Consider the following 20,332-nt stretch of genomic DNA (forward strand, 5'->3'; position numbering starts at 1 on the left):
TTTAGTTTGAAACTTTTTTTCATAAATTGAACTAAAATATTAGAATTTTCTCAAGATTTTCTTTTTTATCAATTGTTTGGTCCCTTACTATATTTTAAAGTTTAGTTGTTTTTTTTTTTTTTAAACATCATTTTTTTATAGTTTTCAGCTCTATTAATATTTATTATTATTATTATTATTATTATTATTATTTTTATTATTATTATTATCATATAGAATCTCAATTAATTGGTGTTTAACAAAGATATATTTTTAAATTTTATTTTTGTCTGCAACACCCATACATTGTTGTTTGTTGTTTGTATCGAAACTTTATTTTGATAATTTTATGACCACTTAATATGGTATAATTGTACCGTTTTATATATAGTGTTTAAATTTGGAAATGAAATTCTAAGGTGTTCTTCGTCACAAAGCTCAGTAAGAATTAAATACTAGTTTTAATTATATAAATTATAAATATACTTTTATACTTCAACCCCATTAAATTTATGGTTACGTAGATATTCATGAAACTACGCTTACGATAAATTAATTTTACAAACGAAATATGTAATCACATTTGGCCATAACTCCAACACAAGTATTTTCTTACGTGTGATTATGGTACATATTCGTTTGACAACATATAACGACATACTGATGACATTATGACCTCTTATAACCGAAATTTGAAAATTCAAAATTAAACTATAGCACAAATAGAAAAAGATACCTTTCTCTACTATAAATTACACCATCACCTTCCCAATTAAACCTCCCAATTGCACAAGAGTCGAAAGATACCAAGAACGAGATAACTTCCATGATGATGAAGAAGTGGGCATTCCAGAGAAACTCAGAACCGAAGACTACATCCGAGACACCCACAAGCAGCGTTCTGACTATTCTCATGTCAAATCTCAATCAATCTGACCGAAGACCTATCATCCCTATGGCCCACGGTGAACCATCTCTCTCCCCTTGCTTCGGTACCATTCAGACGACCGCAGATGCCATTGCTGAAGCTGTTCATTCAGCTAAGTTTAACGGTTATTCCCCCACAGGTGGGCTTCTCCCACCCCGAAGGTACGTACTTCATTTCTTCTTTGACTTTGCAAGTTCTTCATGCCAACTCTTTTAATAGTTTTGTGTACGAGAGTTGTAGATAATATGTTAAATGTGGATTGGCTCACTAAATCTTGTGTTATTCAAGGAATATACTCGGATAAAACAAACTGATAGACCAAATTAACATACGGTTGTGATCACAATGAGTCGTTGAAATTTCAGAAAGATTACAGTTGTAATTATTCCAAGGGAGAAAAGTATATATACTGAGTTTATTGCATAGGGTTTCATGTGGCATAATTTAGTAAGTGCAAAATTAGAGGGTGTTTGGGATTATTTTTGAAATGATTTTTTGGATTTTTGGATGAAAAAAGTTAAAAGTTTGAAAATATGTTTGACAATTGTAAAAGTCTTTTTAAAATGATTTTTTGGTAAGAAGAAAAATAAATAGTTTTAAAAGTTGAGAGTTTATGACTTTTGGTGACTTTTTTTTTTTTTTTTTTTTTTTTTTTTTTGAGGTTTGTTCCTTGGTAAATTATTAATACAAATACATTTCAAAACCTCATTTTGGAAAAAGTTATAAATCAAAAACACCCCCTTAGAATCTGCTCTATCTCCTTTTCACGATTCATTAGTAACACTGAAGTTGTTATGTACCATCAAGCGGACAAAATTTCCCATGACAATGACTTTGGTTAAGTATTAATGGTTAAGTATTAAATCTAGACAATTATATATTTATGATTTTTTTTTATGGACTTAGCGGATTAATTCAAAATGCATGGCTTGATTTATTAAGGGTTAAGTTTTTAACAAATTTATCTTTTTTTTTGGTCAAAATTCTTCTAAAGTTGATGTATATATATTGTGAAATGTAATGCTGAAAGGCCTTTTTAGTATCATTCATACGTTTATCCTCTAGGAAAAAGAAACTATATATCTTATATATTAATCCTCCAATTCTCCATTCAACCACATCAATTATCTATAACTGACTCATTTAAAAAAAAAAAAAAAAAAAGGCAACCTACACATGCTACTGTTGTAATAGTTGTGTATTACTGTCGGATTTGTTAATTCCAAATCCGGAAATAATTCCTCAACTTGATATAGTCAATGTCTTTTTTAATGAATACTGCTATCAAGAAAGGATTATGTTGCATGATACCATGCTCGAAGTATTGTCTTTTTTATATCCTCCTTATTATATATGTAATTTTTTTAATGAATATGAATTATTCGTATATTATTGGTGACATAGTTAGTGTTATAGTCAATATTTTTTAATACATAATGTATGTTATCTAGAAAAGATTATGTGTCATGTACCACGCGTTAAGAGTGGTTAGATGAGATAATTGCAATTATATGTTAATGTGTTTCTTTTGTCTATATGTATATATTTGAGAGCTGGATAAGGTGTGATTCATGCTTCCCATTTGTATGAAATTTTTTATACCTACCCCTTCCTTGAGTTGGTGGAGACCCAAGAGTCATGGCGAAGTGTATAATTTTTTAGTCTTAATAAACAAGTAACAAGAATAATATAGCTATAGATATTGGAATATATAGTTTGGGTGAAGAATGTTAAAACCGAAGTATAAAAACAGAAAACGAAATTTACATACAAGAAAATGATGACATGATAATATCACCACCCTTAAGGATAATTTGCCCCCAATATTTTGTCATTGAGTTATATGGCAAAGGTTTTGAATAATTGCAATGGTTAATGAAAACGAAAAAAAAATGTCAATTTGTTTTCCCTCCAAAATAACTGAAAAACTGTCAAGTGATGATAAAACTTAAAGGTATGTGAGGATCAAAATGTAAGAATTTTTATGTGTATGTGCAAAAGGTGAATTATATGCTAAGTGCTAATTACTATAGTCTTCGATATTAAGATAGATACTATCACTACATGAAAATGGCCAAAAACACGTTTTATGAAAATATTGCACAAATTACTTTAATCTACTAAAAAATATTGCACAATTTACTTTAATACTAGTAAAACTCATCTTACTCTGACTCTATAAAAATTTATAGGGCTGTAGCAGAGTACCTTTCTCAAGGACTTACAAATAAGTTATCACCAGATGATGTATTCTTGACAATGGGATGCAAACATGCTGCTCAAAACATTCTAACAGTTCTTAAGGGTTCAAAATCGAATAATATTCTATTCCCCAAACCAGGCTTTCCATACTACGAATTTCTTGCTCGATCATGCCATTTGGAAGTTCGTTACTTTGACCTTCTTCCTGAAAAAGACTGGGAAGTTGATCTTGATTCACTCGAATCTCTTGCAGATGAAAATACAGTCGCCATGGTTATTATTAACCCTGGAAACCCTTGTGGGAATGTTTTCACACATCAACATCTAAAGAAGGTGGAATGCCCATGTGGATTTATTAACTTGTTTTATATGATTATCATTGTTGATGTGTTTTGTATATGTATAGGTTGCCGAGATTGCAAGGAATCTTGGAATATTAGTGATTTCTGATGAAGTTTATGATCATATTACTTTTGGGAAAAACCCTTTTGTTTCAATGGGAAACTTTGGATCGATAGTTCCGGTTGTTACACTTGGTTCTTTATCAAAAAGGTTCGTTGTTCCTGGTTGGCGACTTGGATGGCTTGTTACCCATGATCCTAATGGCATCCTCAAACAACATGGAGTGATCTCTCTTTCTCATACAAACGTTAATACATGCTTTAATAAAAACTCGTAAATGCATCGATTTTAAGTTCAAGTTTTATTTTCAGATTATTGAAAGCATTAAGGGATATTTCCATATGTCCTCAAACGTGCCAACGTTTATTCAGGTATATATGTTATTGATACTATGTACTTTATACTTCCTCCATCCAAAAAGTCACCTTTAGATTCCTTCTATACTCGTTGTTGGGACAAAGAGAGTAAGTAGAAATGAAAGTTCAAAAATTAAATCTATTATTTATAGTTAATTACCGAGAACGTTGAGTAAGAATTATGTTTTATGCAGAGAGAAAGGAGGAGAGGTAATTAACAACATCATTGTTATTAGTTTGCTTTTAAAGTTTGTGTGATAGATGCATATATAACGTCATCTCATACCATGCATCCTCCTATCTACGAGTGGAACACCTTTATATCTTCGATAGCTTTTTAAATTACCAAGTCAAAATTCAGATCTTAATTAATGCGTATTTAGTTTTGCACAAGTTTGTAAAAATCACTCAACGTTATCTAATCAGTGGACTGAGGTTAACGGATTAATCAGCTAGGCAGAGATTAATCGGGGACAATTAATTGCTAATTTGTTAGATTTTAAAAACTAAATATAACTAATATCATATAAAAGCTCGTAAATACCACTAATATTATAACAAAATTGGCTAATATGATAAATACAACACTAATCATACCTTAAATAGTTTCTGTTGAGGTATAACTCATTCAAAGTGTTAAAATTTTATCGGGTTATACTGTTTCAATCATTGTGTATGCATGGATTAATCGTTAGATACCCTTTAATCGATCGAGTAGCGCCTATGAATTAATCAGATATTAATCGGGATTTTTACAACATAGGTTTTGCTTTTGCATAATGATTTGCTTGATAAGATCTCTAAGTTTGTTTTACATATAGGGTGCGCTTCCTGATATACTTGGCAGAAGGGAAGACCATATCTCCTCGAAAAATGTTAATATAATTAGAGAAGCTACAAATTCTTGTTATAAGGGAATTATAGACATCCCTGGTGTAAGTTGCCCGAGCAAGCCTGAAGGGTCCATTTTTATTATGGTAAGGAGATGATGCAAAATTTTTATAATGAATATAGATTCGTTGAGCTTAATGGGGTAGATGCAAATTTTATAAATTTTAAAGATAATAGATATGTTAAGTTGCTATTTATGATATGAATTGTTTCATTAAACTTTATGTATGTGTTTGTCTTACTTGTTTTTTTTAAATGTTTATAAGGTGAAATTGGATATATCAGCGTTTAAAGACATCAAGGATGATTTAGACTTTTGTGTCAAGATCGCTAAGGAAGAATCAGTTCTAATCCTACCAGGTAATTTTTACATTAATCTTTTCCCTATAAAGATCTTCTAAAATGACAAAGGCACAAAGCATCCTTAATTAGATCTTGAACTTCGAAACCATGTCGTATTTCCAGTATGTAATATTTACTCGAACACCAATGAAATTATTTCCTGAAAATATAAGAATTTTTTTATGGTGAATATGAAAACTATTTTTTGACCTTAATAAAGGTCGACTTTTAAGTTGTTCCTACCTAACTTTGCTACTTTTTTTTTGGTCTTCAGGGATAAGTGTAGGACTCAAGAATTGGCTTCGGGTGACAATTGCAATCGATCCATCATCTCTTGAAGATGCCATCAAGAGGCTTAAATCTTTTTGTGGAAGGCACTCCAAGAAATCAAAAAGTGTTGAATGCTGGTTGGATCATATTTCATAATCTCCAGAGTCTCCAGTTGTGGATCAAATATATATATATATATATATATATATATATATATATATATATATATATATATATATATATATATATATATATATATACTCTTAAATAAAGTTACCGATGGATAGACTGAAGCTGTATGTTTCAAGAAAATTTAAAACCGTTGATTTTGGGAATTTGGGATTTAACTTTAAGCCGCTTTGTTGGAAAAAAAAACATAGTCACAAACAGCAAACAACAATTGTGGAATTAATCATCGTCAGAGTTGTATAAATCGGGCTAGGTGGCCAGTTCATGGATGCGTATCACCTAGTAATATGTCAGGTTCAAAGTCAGTCAAAATCGGTCTAGAAGGGTAAAATCGGTTTAGACAGTCAAAAAGTCAAAAGGTTAAAAATTTCAAAAAATTCGAAATAAATCGATACTTAAAGTAAAATTTAACCAGAGACATATATATTAATCTTTAATTAGTTTATAACCCGTGAAAACCACCATGATATATTAAAACAACATTATATAAATATACTAATTATAATTAATTCATATTAAAAGCAGTCAATTTGATCATGGATCAATTTTGTTTAACTAATTGAAAAGTATATTCTTTTTTTAAAACATATGTTTAAAATACAATTCTACCTTTACAACAAATAATTTCTGCGTCTCCATGACCCCAAGATGAGTCTGTAATTTTCGTAAATAACGTAGAAGTACATTATCTTTTATTATGTGTTAAACCATCTCTGTAGTTTCAATTTATTCGTTATAAGATATCAGGATTTGAATTAAAATAATGCACATGAAAACATTATTAAAAGTGCATATTAGACATTTAATCACTTTGACCAACTTCTGCCATTTAGAAATATAATAATTAAGAATAAGAACCATATACCACATTTAAAAATAAAATTTAAAAAAAAAACACACAATAGATAACATTTTACAACTTCATTCTTCATAAACCAAATTGAAACGAAAATAAGGAGTGGGTGGCAAGATGATCATTTGGCTTGAAAAAAATGTATAATGTTGAAGCCCTTGGGGTAATATACCAATAATAATGCCTACTAATGTAACTTTGACTTCAACGAAGTCAAATATCCGTTTTGAATAAATAGAATATTATAATTAACATGATCAGATTTAATCCATTATGAATAGTCATTATCTACTCGGTGATAAATCAACTCAATGAGGGTATTCCTGTTAATTGTCAAAATTTAACTACAGAGAATGTTGTCCTCAGTCTTTAAAGATAAAATAACTTTACCTATCGATAGGTGGATTATTAGTTGTTGTAATCAATAAAAGATAAAATCAATATGATTCATGATACAATTCCATTTTAATTTAAAAAAACATAATAGAATGGAAATGATGGAATCTATCTACATGAATTGTAAGAGAACCGAGTAACTTTATATCATCAGAAGTAGAGCACCAAGAAGATCAAACCTCACGTTTTCATTAGATCTATCCTAATCGGTTGAAAATGATGAAAAAAAATCCTGATAGAATCATCTACCTCTTTATCCAAACATCTTGAGGGATCCAAAAAAGTTAACATTGCAATAAGTTTAAAGGCATTAATATGTGTAGGCCGTTGCCTTGATCCTTTTCTAATCATTTGGCAGAAAAGGTAAAAAACGACCGATGAAAATACATATTATTAGGACAATGTTGTAACAAATATGCAAATCATTAGAAGAAAAAACAAAAACCTTTTTCTATACTTTAGGAGGATGACTTGTAGACTCTTCTTCAAGTATAGCTTCAGAAAATCTAGTACCATGTACTTGGACATATCCCTAAATATATGAACACTTCATCAATAAAATATTAGTAGTACTTATGAAAGCTAGAATGCAAAAAGTTGAAACCTATCATCGTAGTTTTTTTTTTTTTCAAAAACATACGTACGTAAAATTTCAAAAGAAAAATCAACGTGATAAATGAGTTGGGGTGTCAATCTACAGTTTTTCAACAAAACTTCAAATAAAAACATAAACCAGAAAATATGAAATATGAAATCAAAATTAAAAAAAAAAAAATAGAAAGTACAGACCCAAAACAAAATCAACATGAAGTGTGTAAACGAAACAATTCAGTTATGATTAGTTTTTGTATTCCTTTAGCGATGCTCTTTATGCTCACCAGACTCTAAAGAATGAGAAAGTTGGACAAAGTTGGAGAATGCTCTTTATGCTCACGATGGCATTGATGAGTGGTGGATGGATTGTTCTTTCAAAGAGATTAAGAAAATGTGTGCTTAGGGTTTTTTTGTGTCTGATCGATCAATCAAGATAATGACAAGATGGTTATGGGAGCAAGATTAGTGACGATATATGTGGATGGGATTAAGGAAACCATATTCCAAGCCAATTTGTAGTAGGTAGGCTTTCTCTTTGTGGTGTTTTGGTAATTGATATCTATCCCAAAAAAATTAGGGATTAAGTTGTTATTAAAAACAGAAATTATTTTGAATTTGATATGAGCATTAATTAGAACATGGGCGGGAAAATCATTTAGTGAATGTCTAGAAAAATACCACTTGGCAAAGGAGGTAGAAAATGGACATGTGGCAAATTTTTGTTTTGTTTATTAGAAGAGATAGATCTGACCTTTATGACTTTATATATTCGTTCATCTCCCCTCCTATGACGAGTCTCTTTATCTTTATTAAATAAACTTCCCTGTTCTCTCTTCCCTCTCACATTTGTCTATGTATCTATCCGTCATTGTATTAATGTTAAACACTAGAATATGACCTTTTATGGTTATTTATTTATACTTCTAGGATATTGGACATATTTATCTTGAAAATATAAATTTCTTTTAATTTATGATTGTCATTTAATCCCCACAAAAACCGATTATTTTTTAAACTCTAATCCACTGACTGAACTACCCCCTAGCAATTTTTAGAACATTGATCTTCATTTGGCTAAACTTTCTCTACCAAAAAGAACCAATGAGTATGAAAACAAATAGGACATTCATTAATGAATATCAATCACAATAAGGGATTCATATCTGAAACCAAAACATGTTAGCATCAAAATAGTATGTAAATAATAGGGGATTCATAGATAGAATCAAAACAACAGGTAAACAGCTAACACATGACACCAAGATGTTTATCTTGGAAACCTCACAACGAAAGTAAAAATCATGGGACTACTTTAATCGCTTAAAACCCTATACCCCAAATAATATAGTAATACACAAATTTTCTTTTAACCTCTATATACTTAAGACGAATCACTTTTGGAATCTAAGAAGCAAAAGATAATAAGGAATTTGAATCATAAATACTATAGGTGATGAAAATTGAACCAATGGATATGAAATATTTAATCCAACTATTGTAACCACATAAAACCTACAAAATACTTTTATATAGACTTCAACTATAATACAAAACACTTTACAAAGACAAAAGGCAAAGACGACATGTACTAACATATGAAATAAACATGATCAAAGCAAATATATATATATATATATATATATATATATATATATATATATATCTAAATTACTAATGTCTACTCTATTAGTGTTGTTAATGCCGCTGAAAAATGGTGTTTCACCTAATGCTAGTGTCGGCCATATGTCTTATATTCTCAATGCTAGTGTCGCCCATATGTCTAATATTCTCATGACCAGTATGTTATCGCTCTGTATTATCCAATCCATCGACATTTGAAACATTAGTCCAACAATGTGTGTAACTATTATCATGATCCATCTGACATCTTAACCAATTACCACCACTTTTAAAACTATATTCATTCACATCTCTCTAAAAAGTTGTTAGAAAATCAGGGTATAGATATACTTGTATCAGTGAGAGTTATTAAACACTTTCAGATTAAAGCATTTCGAAGGTACACTCAAAATCTCTAATCAGATGAAACTTATTGTTTTTTCTAGAATGGAGAATGAAAAAGTTGTTAGAAAATATGTATCCAAAATGAATACAAAATTGATCATATAACAGAAACTACCTTCATGCCTTAAAACTGCCATATCGTACTTATAGGAAAACAACTTCCTGTCCAAAAAATGTCAATTACTTGTCACAAACTAACATAAAACGGGGTCTATAAATGGATCACAAAACCGAGTGTATTTACAAAAAATATGAATTTTTGAGACATTTTTTATATAGCAACATAACTCAGGGGCTCTGCCCCTAGGACCCCGCTAGGGATTGCCGCCCTTTGGACCCCGCTCTCAGGGGCGCTGCCCCCGGACCCTCATCAGTTTAGGGTCTTCGCCCTAAATAGCAGTATACTTTCAACAATGACAAAATCAAACAAATGTGCACTCCGCACCATACTAATTTGTTCGATGGTTGTCAAAGTGACATTGATCAACAAATTAACCCCATCACACTTAAATAATATTAGTGATATAAAATCACCAACAAAACCTCCCCCGTTTAAGTCTAATCTTGATTAAAATAAAATCATAACAACTACAAACTGATGCATAAATGAAATATCTTGATGATAGAATTTCATATTAGTATATTATTCATTCCAAATATTCAAATACCAAGGTGTCACTAAGGATTTAACACTTTCGATTCTAAGTGAATACATAAAGATAATATACACAATAGTTTTCATTCTCAGAGTTCTAACTTGACAGTATATTATACTAGCTTGTGTACCATCTTTCAATAAGCATATCAAAGGTAAGTCCTAACTTCTTGAATCATGCGTATATAGGTAGTTCTTTTGTTCTTGCACCTGCAAATGCAATTTTTCAAAGAAATATTAAGAATTAAAATTTCAAGCTCTTTAACTTACAGTACTGAACAGATACCTTGAGATGATAATAAAAATGTGTTCCAATCATCAAATATCAAGCTTTCCAACTTGAATTCAACTTCTAATAATGCATTAGATGGGAATTGGGTATCTTAATATAAACGATTTTAGGTGGACTGTAAACCATCCCTACAACTGACTTGTGACAAGATCTCTAGCTAACCCTTTGGTTAAATGATCGGCTAAGTTCAACTGAGTTTTTACAAATTGCACAGATATCACACCAGTCATGATGAGCTCACGAATCATGCTATGTCTAGCACTTAAATGTCTAGAATTCCCATTATACACTTGACTAGAAGCCTTAGCCAAGGTTGTAGCACTATCACACTTGATAGAAATGGTACATATTGGTTTTGGACGTAGTGGGATTTCAGAAATCAAATTCCTTATCCACTCAGCTTCTTTACCAGCAGCAGATAATGCTATAAATTCAGACTCTATGGTTGAGTTAGTAATACATGTCTGTTTCTTGGATGCTCAAGAAATGGCTCTTCCTCTAAGAAGAAATACATAACTACTTATAGAGGAGTGATCCTCTAAGTTGTTAATCAAGTTGGCATCAGAATAACCTTCCAAAACATAAGGATATCCACTATAAGTTAAACCATAGTTCATGGTCCATTTTAAGTAGTTAAATACTCTACTTACAACTTGCCAATGACACTAGGATTACTAGTATATCTACTAAGCCTTCCAACATCATATGTTATATCAGGCCTAGTACTAATCATGGCACACATTAGACAACCAATAGCCCTTTAATATTCAAGTTAAGACACTAGAGATCCCTTATTAGGTATAAGCTTGAGACTAGGATCCATAGGAGTTCTAACATGTGACATCCCCAAATTCACGGCCAGAAAAGACCAATTTGTTTATGCTTTATTTGTAAATCAGAGTATATTTTTAAAGAAATATATTGCATAATTTGTTCCAAAAAATATAATAAAGAATCTATCAAATCATTTCCGAAGAAATGTATTATATTAAAACCCCGGGATATCATTATTAATACAGATCAAAAACATAAACATAAACAACATAGGCCTTATAATATCTAGCTATTTATTCTAATAGCCTATAATCTATTGATTTCTCATCAGATCATCACTCCTATGCTCTCTTGCCACTACCTGTATACAAGAAAACTGAGTGCCAAGCTTGGGAGTCTAGTGAGAACATAAGGTTTTCAACCCACAAAAATTAAATTCATTAATTCCCTCAAATCAATCAACCCGATTACCCGTTCTGTCACACCCCCAAACCTGAACGGCGGAAACGTTCGGGGGCGGATGACTTCATGTTGTAATGTAACAAATGAATACATAGTAAAGAAAGCAATACAACCATCATATATATATAATTGAAAGTTTACATTTGTCAAAAGTTACATGTTCAAAACTCAATTACAATATGATGTCAAAATACGAGATTAAACTGGCGCTGCAGCATCCCTTCATCAAAAGCGAAATGCATACCTGAAATTACTGATTTCCTGGGACATACAAGTAATTTTGAAAGAGTAGATCAACATTTAAGCTGGTGAATTTCATAAGTATTTAAATGACAATGTTTAAATGAAATGAAATGTTTTATCTTTGTTTGTATGTGTTTAGAAAATCCTATATTTTCTACTAGCATAAAAGTAGCCTTCATTCAAGACCAATGTTTGTTTCCAAAATGTATGTAAAGGTAAAATAATAAATGAGTTTGAAAACCTTGTAAATCAATGCGTTTTTAATACCCCTTGTGAGTTTTATAACCATACTATTGACTCGAAATGCCTATACACAATGTTCTTCAGGCGTTGGAATGTTATGACGTTTGTCACCCCAAACGGTGGACTGTAGCTAACAGTCAGGGCGCGGGTTGTCAAGCCCGTATAGATCTATACACAAACACCATGCTCCCCCTCCAAGGGATTCTGGTATATAATACAGGACTTGAAATGTGTACTCGAACGTACATGAAGTTAGTGTCTCACAAATCTGTGGTATAAAAACAGATCTACTTATTAAAATGTTACGTTTGTTCTTGTATACAAAAGTAAACTTCTTGAAAATATATGTTTCTAGTACCTAAGAGTTAGAAATCTGTTCGTAAAACTATACATATTATAGTTTTAAAAAGTGTGCTTTGTTTGTTTGGAAATACTTAGGAAAAGAATAATTTGTTTATGAAAGCATAAATTTTTGGTGTAGAGTCTAAGATAGAACAGAATAATTTAAGAATAGTTTAGTTTTATACATGTATTACAACAACTTTATATTTTAAAAGATCGAATGCTATTGTAACATATGTTATATATTTATATATAAAAGTTCCTTTAAAAGTTTATAAATCGAATGTGATTTGAATATTTAACATTATATAAAAGAGTTTCTTTATGTAACACACGATAATACTCATGTGTTTTACTTGTAATCCCCCCCTTGAAAGCATATAAAAGTATTTAGAATAATTAAAACGGTTGATTAAGGGGTATGAAACTCACTTGAAAGTTTTGGAGATAGCGAGATGGAAAACCGGGCAGAGTTTCGTCTTGGGAAACGGATTTTCCTCGGGATTCTCGGGAATCTCGGGAGTAAAATCGACCTTCGGGACTTGAGCCAAGAAGACCAGAGCTACGGGTTTGAACGGACACGGAAAACGAGGCAAAGTAGAGAGAGAGAGAGAGAAGAGAAATGAGCCCTTTCCTTGCAAACCCTCGTATGCTATTTATAGGGAGGCTGGTCTGCCTCGGTACGTGGGGCGTACGCTCGTACGCAGCACGTACGCGTATGTCATGCATGACCGAGGCCTCGACTGCTTCGGCTTTGGATGGGACGGGTCGCTGGGTACGCGGGTCGGATGGGACGGGTCGCTGGGTACGCGGGTCGGATGGGACGGCGAGTCGGATGGTGCGACGTGGACGATCAGAGGCCGCTTCTCTTGGTTACGCGGGGCGTACAGGAGTACGCGGTGCATACCTCGGATGAGGGCGCTGACTCCTCTTCGGATAATATCCGAATTTTGATTAAAATAAATAATTAATTTATTTAATAACTTCAAAAATTCATATCTTCTTCATACGAACTCCGTTTTCGATGGTCTTTATATCCTCGCGTAGGTGAGACTACGCTCTACAACTTTCGTTTAGACTCCGTCGGCAAATTCCAAAATTATTTTTATTATTGTTTTTATTATTTAATAACAATCCATCGTGTTTAAGGGAATTTCTTTGAAAGTTCATAACTTCGCTATATGAAGTCGGATTTGGGAGATCTTTTTACGTACGATCATGGTTCAAAGACATTAAATCATAGAAAGAAATTAAGTAGAACTTATTTATACATTTTATTACGCATAAGTGGTTACAATACTTGACCCATTTTGGTCGTTACAAAGAGTTGAAGTATCGGGTTGTCACATCATCCCCCCGTTAGAGAGAATTTCGTCCCGAAATTTAAAGTAGTAAAGATACTAGTGAACATGAAAGAGATGAGGGTACTTTTGTTTCATCTGATCTTCGCGTTCCCACGTGAATTCGGGTCCCCGCTTGGCGTTCCAGCGAACCTTCACGATGGGTATGCGACTTTGTTTTGTTTGTTTGACCTCTCGGTCCATGATTTCTACTGGTTCTTCCACAAAGTTGAGGCTCTCGTTGATCTCGATTTCGTCGAGTGGGATAACAAGAGTCTCGTCGGACAGACACTTTTTCAAGTTTGAGACGTGGAAGGTTGGATGGATGTTACTAAGTTCGCGCGGTAGGTTAAGCTTGTAAGCCACAGGGCCGATTCTGGCAAGAATCTCGAAAGGCCCTATGTATCTTGGATTTAGTTTCCCACGCTTTCCAAATCGTATTAAACCCTTCCACGGTGAGACCTTTAATAAGATGTGGTCTCCTACCTGGAATTCCAAAGGTTTCCTCCTTTGGTCAGCGTAGCTTTTCTGTCGGTCTCTTGAGGCTTTCAATCGTTCACGAATCTGAACGATCTTCTTTGTTGTTTCACGTATGATCTCCGGACCGGTGAGAGTGCTTTCAGGAACTCTTCTTCCAGCTAACTGGGTATCGCCCACTTCAGTCCAACACAGAGGGGATCTGCACTTTCGACCATAGAGGGCTTCAAACGGAGCAGCCTTTATGCTTGTATGATAACTATTGTTGTATGAAAATTCGACAAGGGGTAAATGAATATCCCATGCCTTTCCAAAATCAATCACGCAGGCTCTCAGCATGTCTTCTAAAGTTTGTATCGTTCTCTCACTTTGTCCGTCTGTCTGTGGGTGGTAGGCTGTAATCATGTCCAGCCTAGTTCCCAGGGAACTTTGTAGTGACTGCCAGAACCTTGAAGTGAATCTACTATCTCGATCGGAGATAATGGATATCGGAACACCATGCAGTCGCACTACTTCCCTTAAGTAAGTTCTTGTAAGCTTCTCCATTTTGTCAGTCTCCTTGATGGGTAGGAAATGCGCGGATTTGGTCAGTCTGTCGACAATGACCCATATGGTATCGAGTCCACTTGTCGTCTTGGGTAATTTGGTTATGAAGTCCATAGTAATCCGCTCCCATTTCCATTCCGGTATCTATGGCTGTTGTAGTAGTCCTGACGGTTTCTGATACTCGACCTTAACCTTAGCGCAAGTAAGACATTTACTCACGAAGGTAGCAATTTCTGCTTTCATGTTAGGCCACCAGTACAGTTTCTTAAGATCCAGATACATTTTATCTGAACCCGGGTGAACGGAATATCTTGAGTTGTGAGCTTCAGTCATGACTATGTTTCTGAAACCACCATGTTTTGGGGTCCAGATTCGGTCCATGAGATAGTAGGCTCTGCCACCCTTGACTTCTAAATTCTTCTCCATTCCTCGCAGGGATTCACCCGCCACATTTTCGGGTTGCAAAGCTTCCATTTGTGTTTCCTTAATTTGTGTGGATAAGTGGGAATGGATAGTCATGGTCAGAGATTTGACCCTCCGACCAGTGTATTCCTTTCGACTGAGGGCGTCGGCTACTACGTTGGCCTTTCCAGGATGATATCGAATCTCACATTCGTAGTCATTCAGTAACTCGACCCATCGTCGTTGTCGCATGTTGAGTTCCTTCTGATCGAAAATGTGTTGAAGGCTCTTGTGATCGGTGAAGATGGTACTCTTTGTTCCGTATAAGTAGTGCCTCCAGATCTTCAGAGCAAATACCACAGCTCCTAATTCGAGATCGTGTGTTGTATAGTTCACTTCGTGTGTCTTAAGCTGTCGGGAGGCATAAGCGATAACCTTCCCCCTCTGCATAAGAACACAACCTAGTCCTTGATTTGAAGCATCGCAATACACAACGAAGTCTTCTATCCCTTCGGGGAGGGATAGTATCGGTGCGGTGCACAAGGCCTGCTTTAGTGTCTGGAATGCCTTCTCTTGTTTCGCTTCCCAGTCAAAGGCCACACCTTTCTGGGTTAATGAAGTAAGAGGTTTCGCAATGCTCGAAAAGTTCTTTATGAATCTGCGATAGTAGCCAGCTAGACCTAGAAATTGATGAATTTCAGTAGGTGTCTTTGGTGCCGACCAGTTCTCAATAGCCTTAATTTTGGAGGGGTCAACGTGTATTCCCTTTTCGCTAACAACGTGACCTAAAAATTCGACTCTTCGAATCCAAAATTCGCATTTAGAGAACTTCGCATAGAGTTTCTCCTTTCGCAGTGTTTCTAGGACTTTTCGTAGGTGTTGACTATGCTCTTCCTCACTTCGAGAGTAGATAAGTATATCATCGATAAAAACGATGACGAACTGATCCAAGTAAGGGCGGTATACCCTATTCATTAGGTCCATAAATACTGCTGGTGCATTGGTTAATCCGAACGGCATCACCACGAATTCATAGTGTCCATAACGAGTTCGGAAAGCTGTCTTTGGAATGTCCCCCTCTAGAACTCGTAATTGGTGATATCCCGATCGCAGGTCTATTTTTGAGAAGTAGTTCGCCCCTTGAAGTTGATCGAATAGGTCGTCGATACGGGGTAGAGGATAGCGGTTTTTGATAGTAAGTTTGTTCAGCTCTCTGTAGTCGATGCACATACGGAACGATCCGTCTTTCTTCTTTACAAACAAGATCGGTGCTCCCCAAGGTGAGAAACTTGGTCTTATGAATCCTTTGCGAAGGAGTTCATTAAGTTGACTGGAAAGTTCCTGCATCTCTGCTGGTGCAAGACGATAAGGCGACTTCGCTACTGGGGTAGCTCCTGGAATTAAGTCGATTCTGAACTCGACTTGGCGTTGCGGTGGTAATCCTGGTAGTTCTTCTGGAAAGATATCGGGAAAGTCGCGTACTACCGAGATGCTCTTGATGTCCTTCAGTTCTTGACTTGTATCGACGATGTGCACTAGGAATGCCCGACAATCCTTCCGTAAGCACTTTCGAGCTTGGATGCACGAAATGATGCGAAGGTTTGTACTAGATTTGTCGCCGTAGATAACTAATGTTTCGTTGTTCGGGAGGTTAAGACGGACTGCTTTCTCAAAGCACATGATGTCAGCGCGAAGGAGACTCAACCAATCCATGCCGACTATGACGTCGAAACTTTTAATTTGTACCGGCATGAGATTGATTGGGAAAGAATGGCCGTCCAATGTTAACGTACAGCCCATGTATATGCAATTTGTGCTTTCGGTTTTTCCATTGGCCATCTCTACAGTGAATGATTCTTTTAACTTGCTAGGTTTAGGTTTAAGTAAATGGATAAAGTTTTGACTCACGAAGCTTCTCTCCGCTCCACTATCGAATAATATGCATGCGTATGAATTATCGAGAAGAAACGTACCAACAACTATAGTTGGGTCAGCTACAGCTTCGTCGTGTCCTATTGCCAAAACTCGTCCTACACCTCCGGTGCCTGCTGCCTTAGGACAGATTCTCTTGTAGTGGCCCACCTCGCCACAACCGTAGCAAGCCTGCCCTACACCCGCACCGGGAATTTGAGTGATCGGCTTTGCGGGTTCTTTGCAGAAACGAGCCGTGTGTCCTTTCCTGTTGCAGTTGGCGCACTGCATATCTCGGCAAGGTCCATGGTGGTGGAATCCAGCCATTTGACTATACGAGAATTAGGGTTATATGAATTGAATAAAGTCGGAACATGTAAAACGTGTAAGTTAAACTAGTTTAGATAGCAAATACTCCTATAGTATTTAAATTCTTGTGTTTGATTTTTGTAATGGCTTGGTAAGGTTTGACATTGTTGCCCACTACGATCATTCCTTGATTTGTGCGTGTCAACTTGCCTAAATACTTGTAAAATTGTATAACATGAAAATAGTTTGTGGTATGCATGTAATTGTACTCAAATGAACTATTAATTTAAGTTGAACGAAATGCTGCTTAAGTGTAAAAAAAGAAATTTGTTTTGTCAGAGAATATTAGTCCCTTAAGCATTTATAGTTTGTATATCTTATGTGGTTCGATATACTTAGTTCACTATAAACATTGCTCTGATACCAATCTGTCACACCCCCAAACCTGAACGGCGGAAACGTTCGGGGGCGGATGACTTCATGTGGTAACGTAACAAATGAATACATAGTAAAGAAAGCAATACAACCATCATATATATATAATTGAAAGTTTACATTTGTCAAAAGTTACATGTTCAAAACTCAATTACAATATGATGTCAAAATACGAGATTAAACTGGCGCCGCAGCATCCCTTCATCAAAAGCGAAATGCATACCTGAAATTACTGATTTCCTGGGACATACAAGTAATTTTGAAAGAGTAGATCAGCATTTAAGCTGGTGAATTTCATAAGTATTTAAATGACAATGTTTAAATGAAATGAAATGTTTTATCTTTGTTTGTATGTGTTTAGAAAATCCTATATTTTCTACTAGCATAAAAGTAGCCTTCATTCAAGACCAATGTTTGTTTCCAAAATGTATGTAAAGGTAAAATAATAAATGAGTTTGAAAACCTTGTAAATCAATGCGTTTTTAATACCCCTTGTGAGTTTTATAACCATACTATGGACTCAAAATGCCTATACACAACGTTCTTCAGGCGTTGGAATGTTATGACGTTTGTCACCCCAAACGGTGGACTGCAGCTTACAGTCAGGGCGCGGGTTGTCAAGCCCGTATAGATCTATACACAAACACCATGCTCCCCCTCCAAGGGATTCTGGTACATAATACAGGACTTGAAATGTGTACTCGAACGTACATGAAGTTAGTGTCTCACAAATCCGTGGTATAAAAACAGATCTACTTGTTAAAATGTTACGTTTGTTCTTGTATACAAAAGTAAACTTCTTGAAAATATATGTTTCTAGTACCTAAGAGTTAGAAATCTGTTCGTAAAACTATACATATTATAGTTTTAAAAAGTGTGCTTTGTTTGTTTAGAAATACTTAGGAAAAGAATAATTTGTTTATGAAAGCATAAATTTTTGGTGTAGAGTCTAAGATAGAACAGAATAATTTAAGAATAGTTTAGTTTTATACATGTATTACAACAACTTTATATTTTAAAAGATCGAATGCTATTGTAACATATGTTATATATTTATATATAAAAGTTCCTTTAAAAGTTTATAAATCGAATGTGATTTGAATATTTAACATTATATAAAAGAGTTTCTTTATGTAACACACGATAATACTCGTGTGTTTTACTTGTAATCCCCCCCTTGAAAGCATATAAAAGTATTTAGAATAATTAAAACAGTTGATTAAGGGGTATGAAACTCACTTGAAAGTTGTGGAGATAGCGAGATGGAAAACCGGGCAGAGTTTCGTCTCGGGAAACGGATTTTCCTCGGGATTCTCGGGAATCTCAGAAGTAAAATCGACCTTCGGGACTTGAGCCAAGAAGACCAGAGCTTCGGGTTTGAACGGACACGGAAAACGAGGCAAAGTAGAGAGAGAGAGAAGAGAAATGAGCCCTTTCCTTGCAAACCCTCGTATGCTATTTATAGGGAGGCTGGTCTGCCTCGGTACGCGGGGCGTACGCTCGTACGCAGCGCGTACGTGTATGTCATGCGTGACCGAGGCCTCGACTGCCTCGGCTTTGGATGGGACGGGTCGCTGGGTACGCGGGTCGGATGGGACGGGTCGCTGGGTACGCGGGTCGGATAGGACGGTGAGTCGGATGGTGCGACGTGGACGATCAGAGGCCGCTTCTCTCGGTTACGCGGGGCGTACAGGAGTACGCGGCGCGTACCTCGGATGAGGGCGCTGACTCCTCTTCGGATAATATCCGAATTTTGATTAAAATAAATAATTAATTTATTTAATAACTTCAAAAATTCATATCTTCTTCATACGAACTCCATTTTCGATGGTCTTTATATCCTCGCGTAGGTGAGACTACGCTCTACAACTTTCATTTAGACTCCGTCGGCAAATTCCAAAATTATTTTAATTATTGTTTTTATTATTTAATAACAATCCATCGTGTTTAAGGGAATTTCTTTGAAAGTTCATAACTTCGCTATATGAAGTCGGATTTGGGCGATCTTTTTACGTACGATCATGGTTCAAAGACATTAAATCATAGAAAGAAATTAATTAGAACTTATTTATACATTTTATTACGCATAAGTGGTTACAATACTTGACCCATTTTGGTCGTTACAAAGAGTTGAAGTATCGGGTTGTCACACGTTCACTTTATCCTTATTTTACGTCCCTAAAGCATCTAATATAACGGACCTAGCCTAAGGATTTTCATCGGGGTTGACAACACTGATCAGGGGATTCCATAATAATTTATGGCAAATAAAGCAACCCTGGGGGGATGGAGTACACCTGGTGAACACGTAGTTCAAATAAACACCTATAGTTTACGAGCCTGTCAGCGTTCCCCTAGACTGTCTAGAATAGTCTGTGGTCATCATCTATACTCCGCTAGATTATTGGATCATCATCAACATCGAGGCATCTCATAATTTTATCACACATCAACTATTAAATCTACCCATGTTT

The 20,332-nt window shown here is 34.9% G+C and overlaps 1 protein-coding gene across 1 annotated transcript; it reads left to right on the forward strand.

Annotated features, from left to right (window-relative positions):
- The first annotated feature begins 740 nt into the window (after nt 1-740).
- Nucleotides 741-5,705, forward strand: LOC145012116 (putative aminotransferase TAT2). Its single transcript, XM_078970896.1, has 7 exons — nt 741-1,068; nt 3,100-3,442; nt 3,516-3,734; nt 3,823-3,882; nt 4,689-4,844; nt 5,025-5,118; nt 5,375-5,705. The coding sequence occupies exons 1-7, from the start codon at nt 806-808 to the stop codon at nt 5,524-5,526; spliced, it is 1,287 nt and encodes a 428-aa protein (XP_078827022.1). The 5' UTR covers nt 741-805; the 3' UTR covers nt 5,527-5,705.
- The last annotated feature ends 14,627 nt before the right edge of the window (nt 5,706-20,332 follow it).

This window comes from Lactuca saligna, chromosome 8, assembly GCF_052625555.1.
Source record: "Lactuca saligna cultivar CGN05327 chromosome 8, ASM5262555v1, whole genome shotgun sequence".
In the NCBI taxonomy this organism is placed as follows: domain Eukaryota; kingdom Viridiplantae; phylum Streptophyta; class Magnoliopsida; order Asterales; family Asteraceae; genus Lactuca; species Lactuca saligna.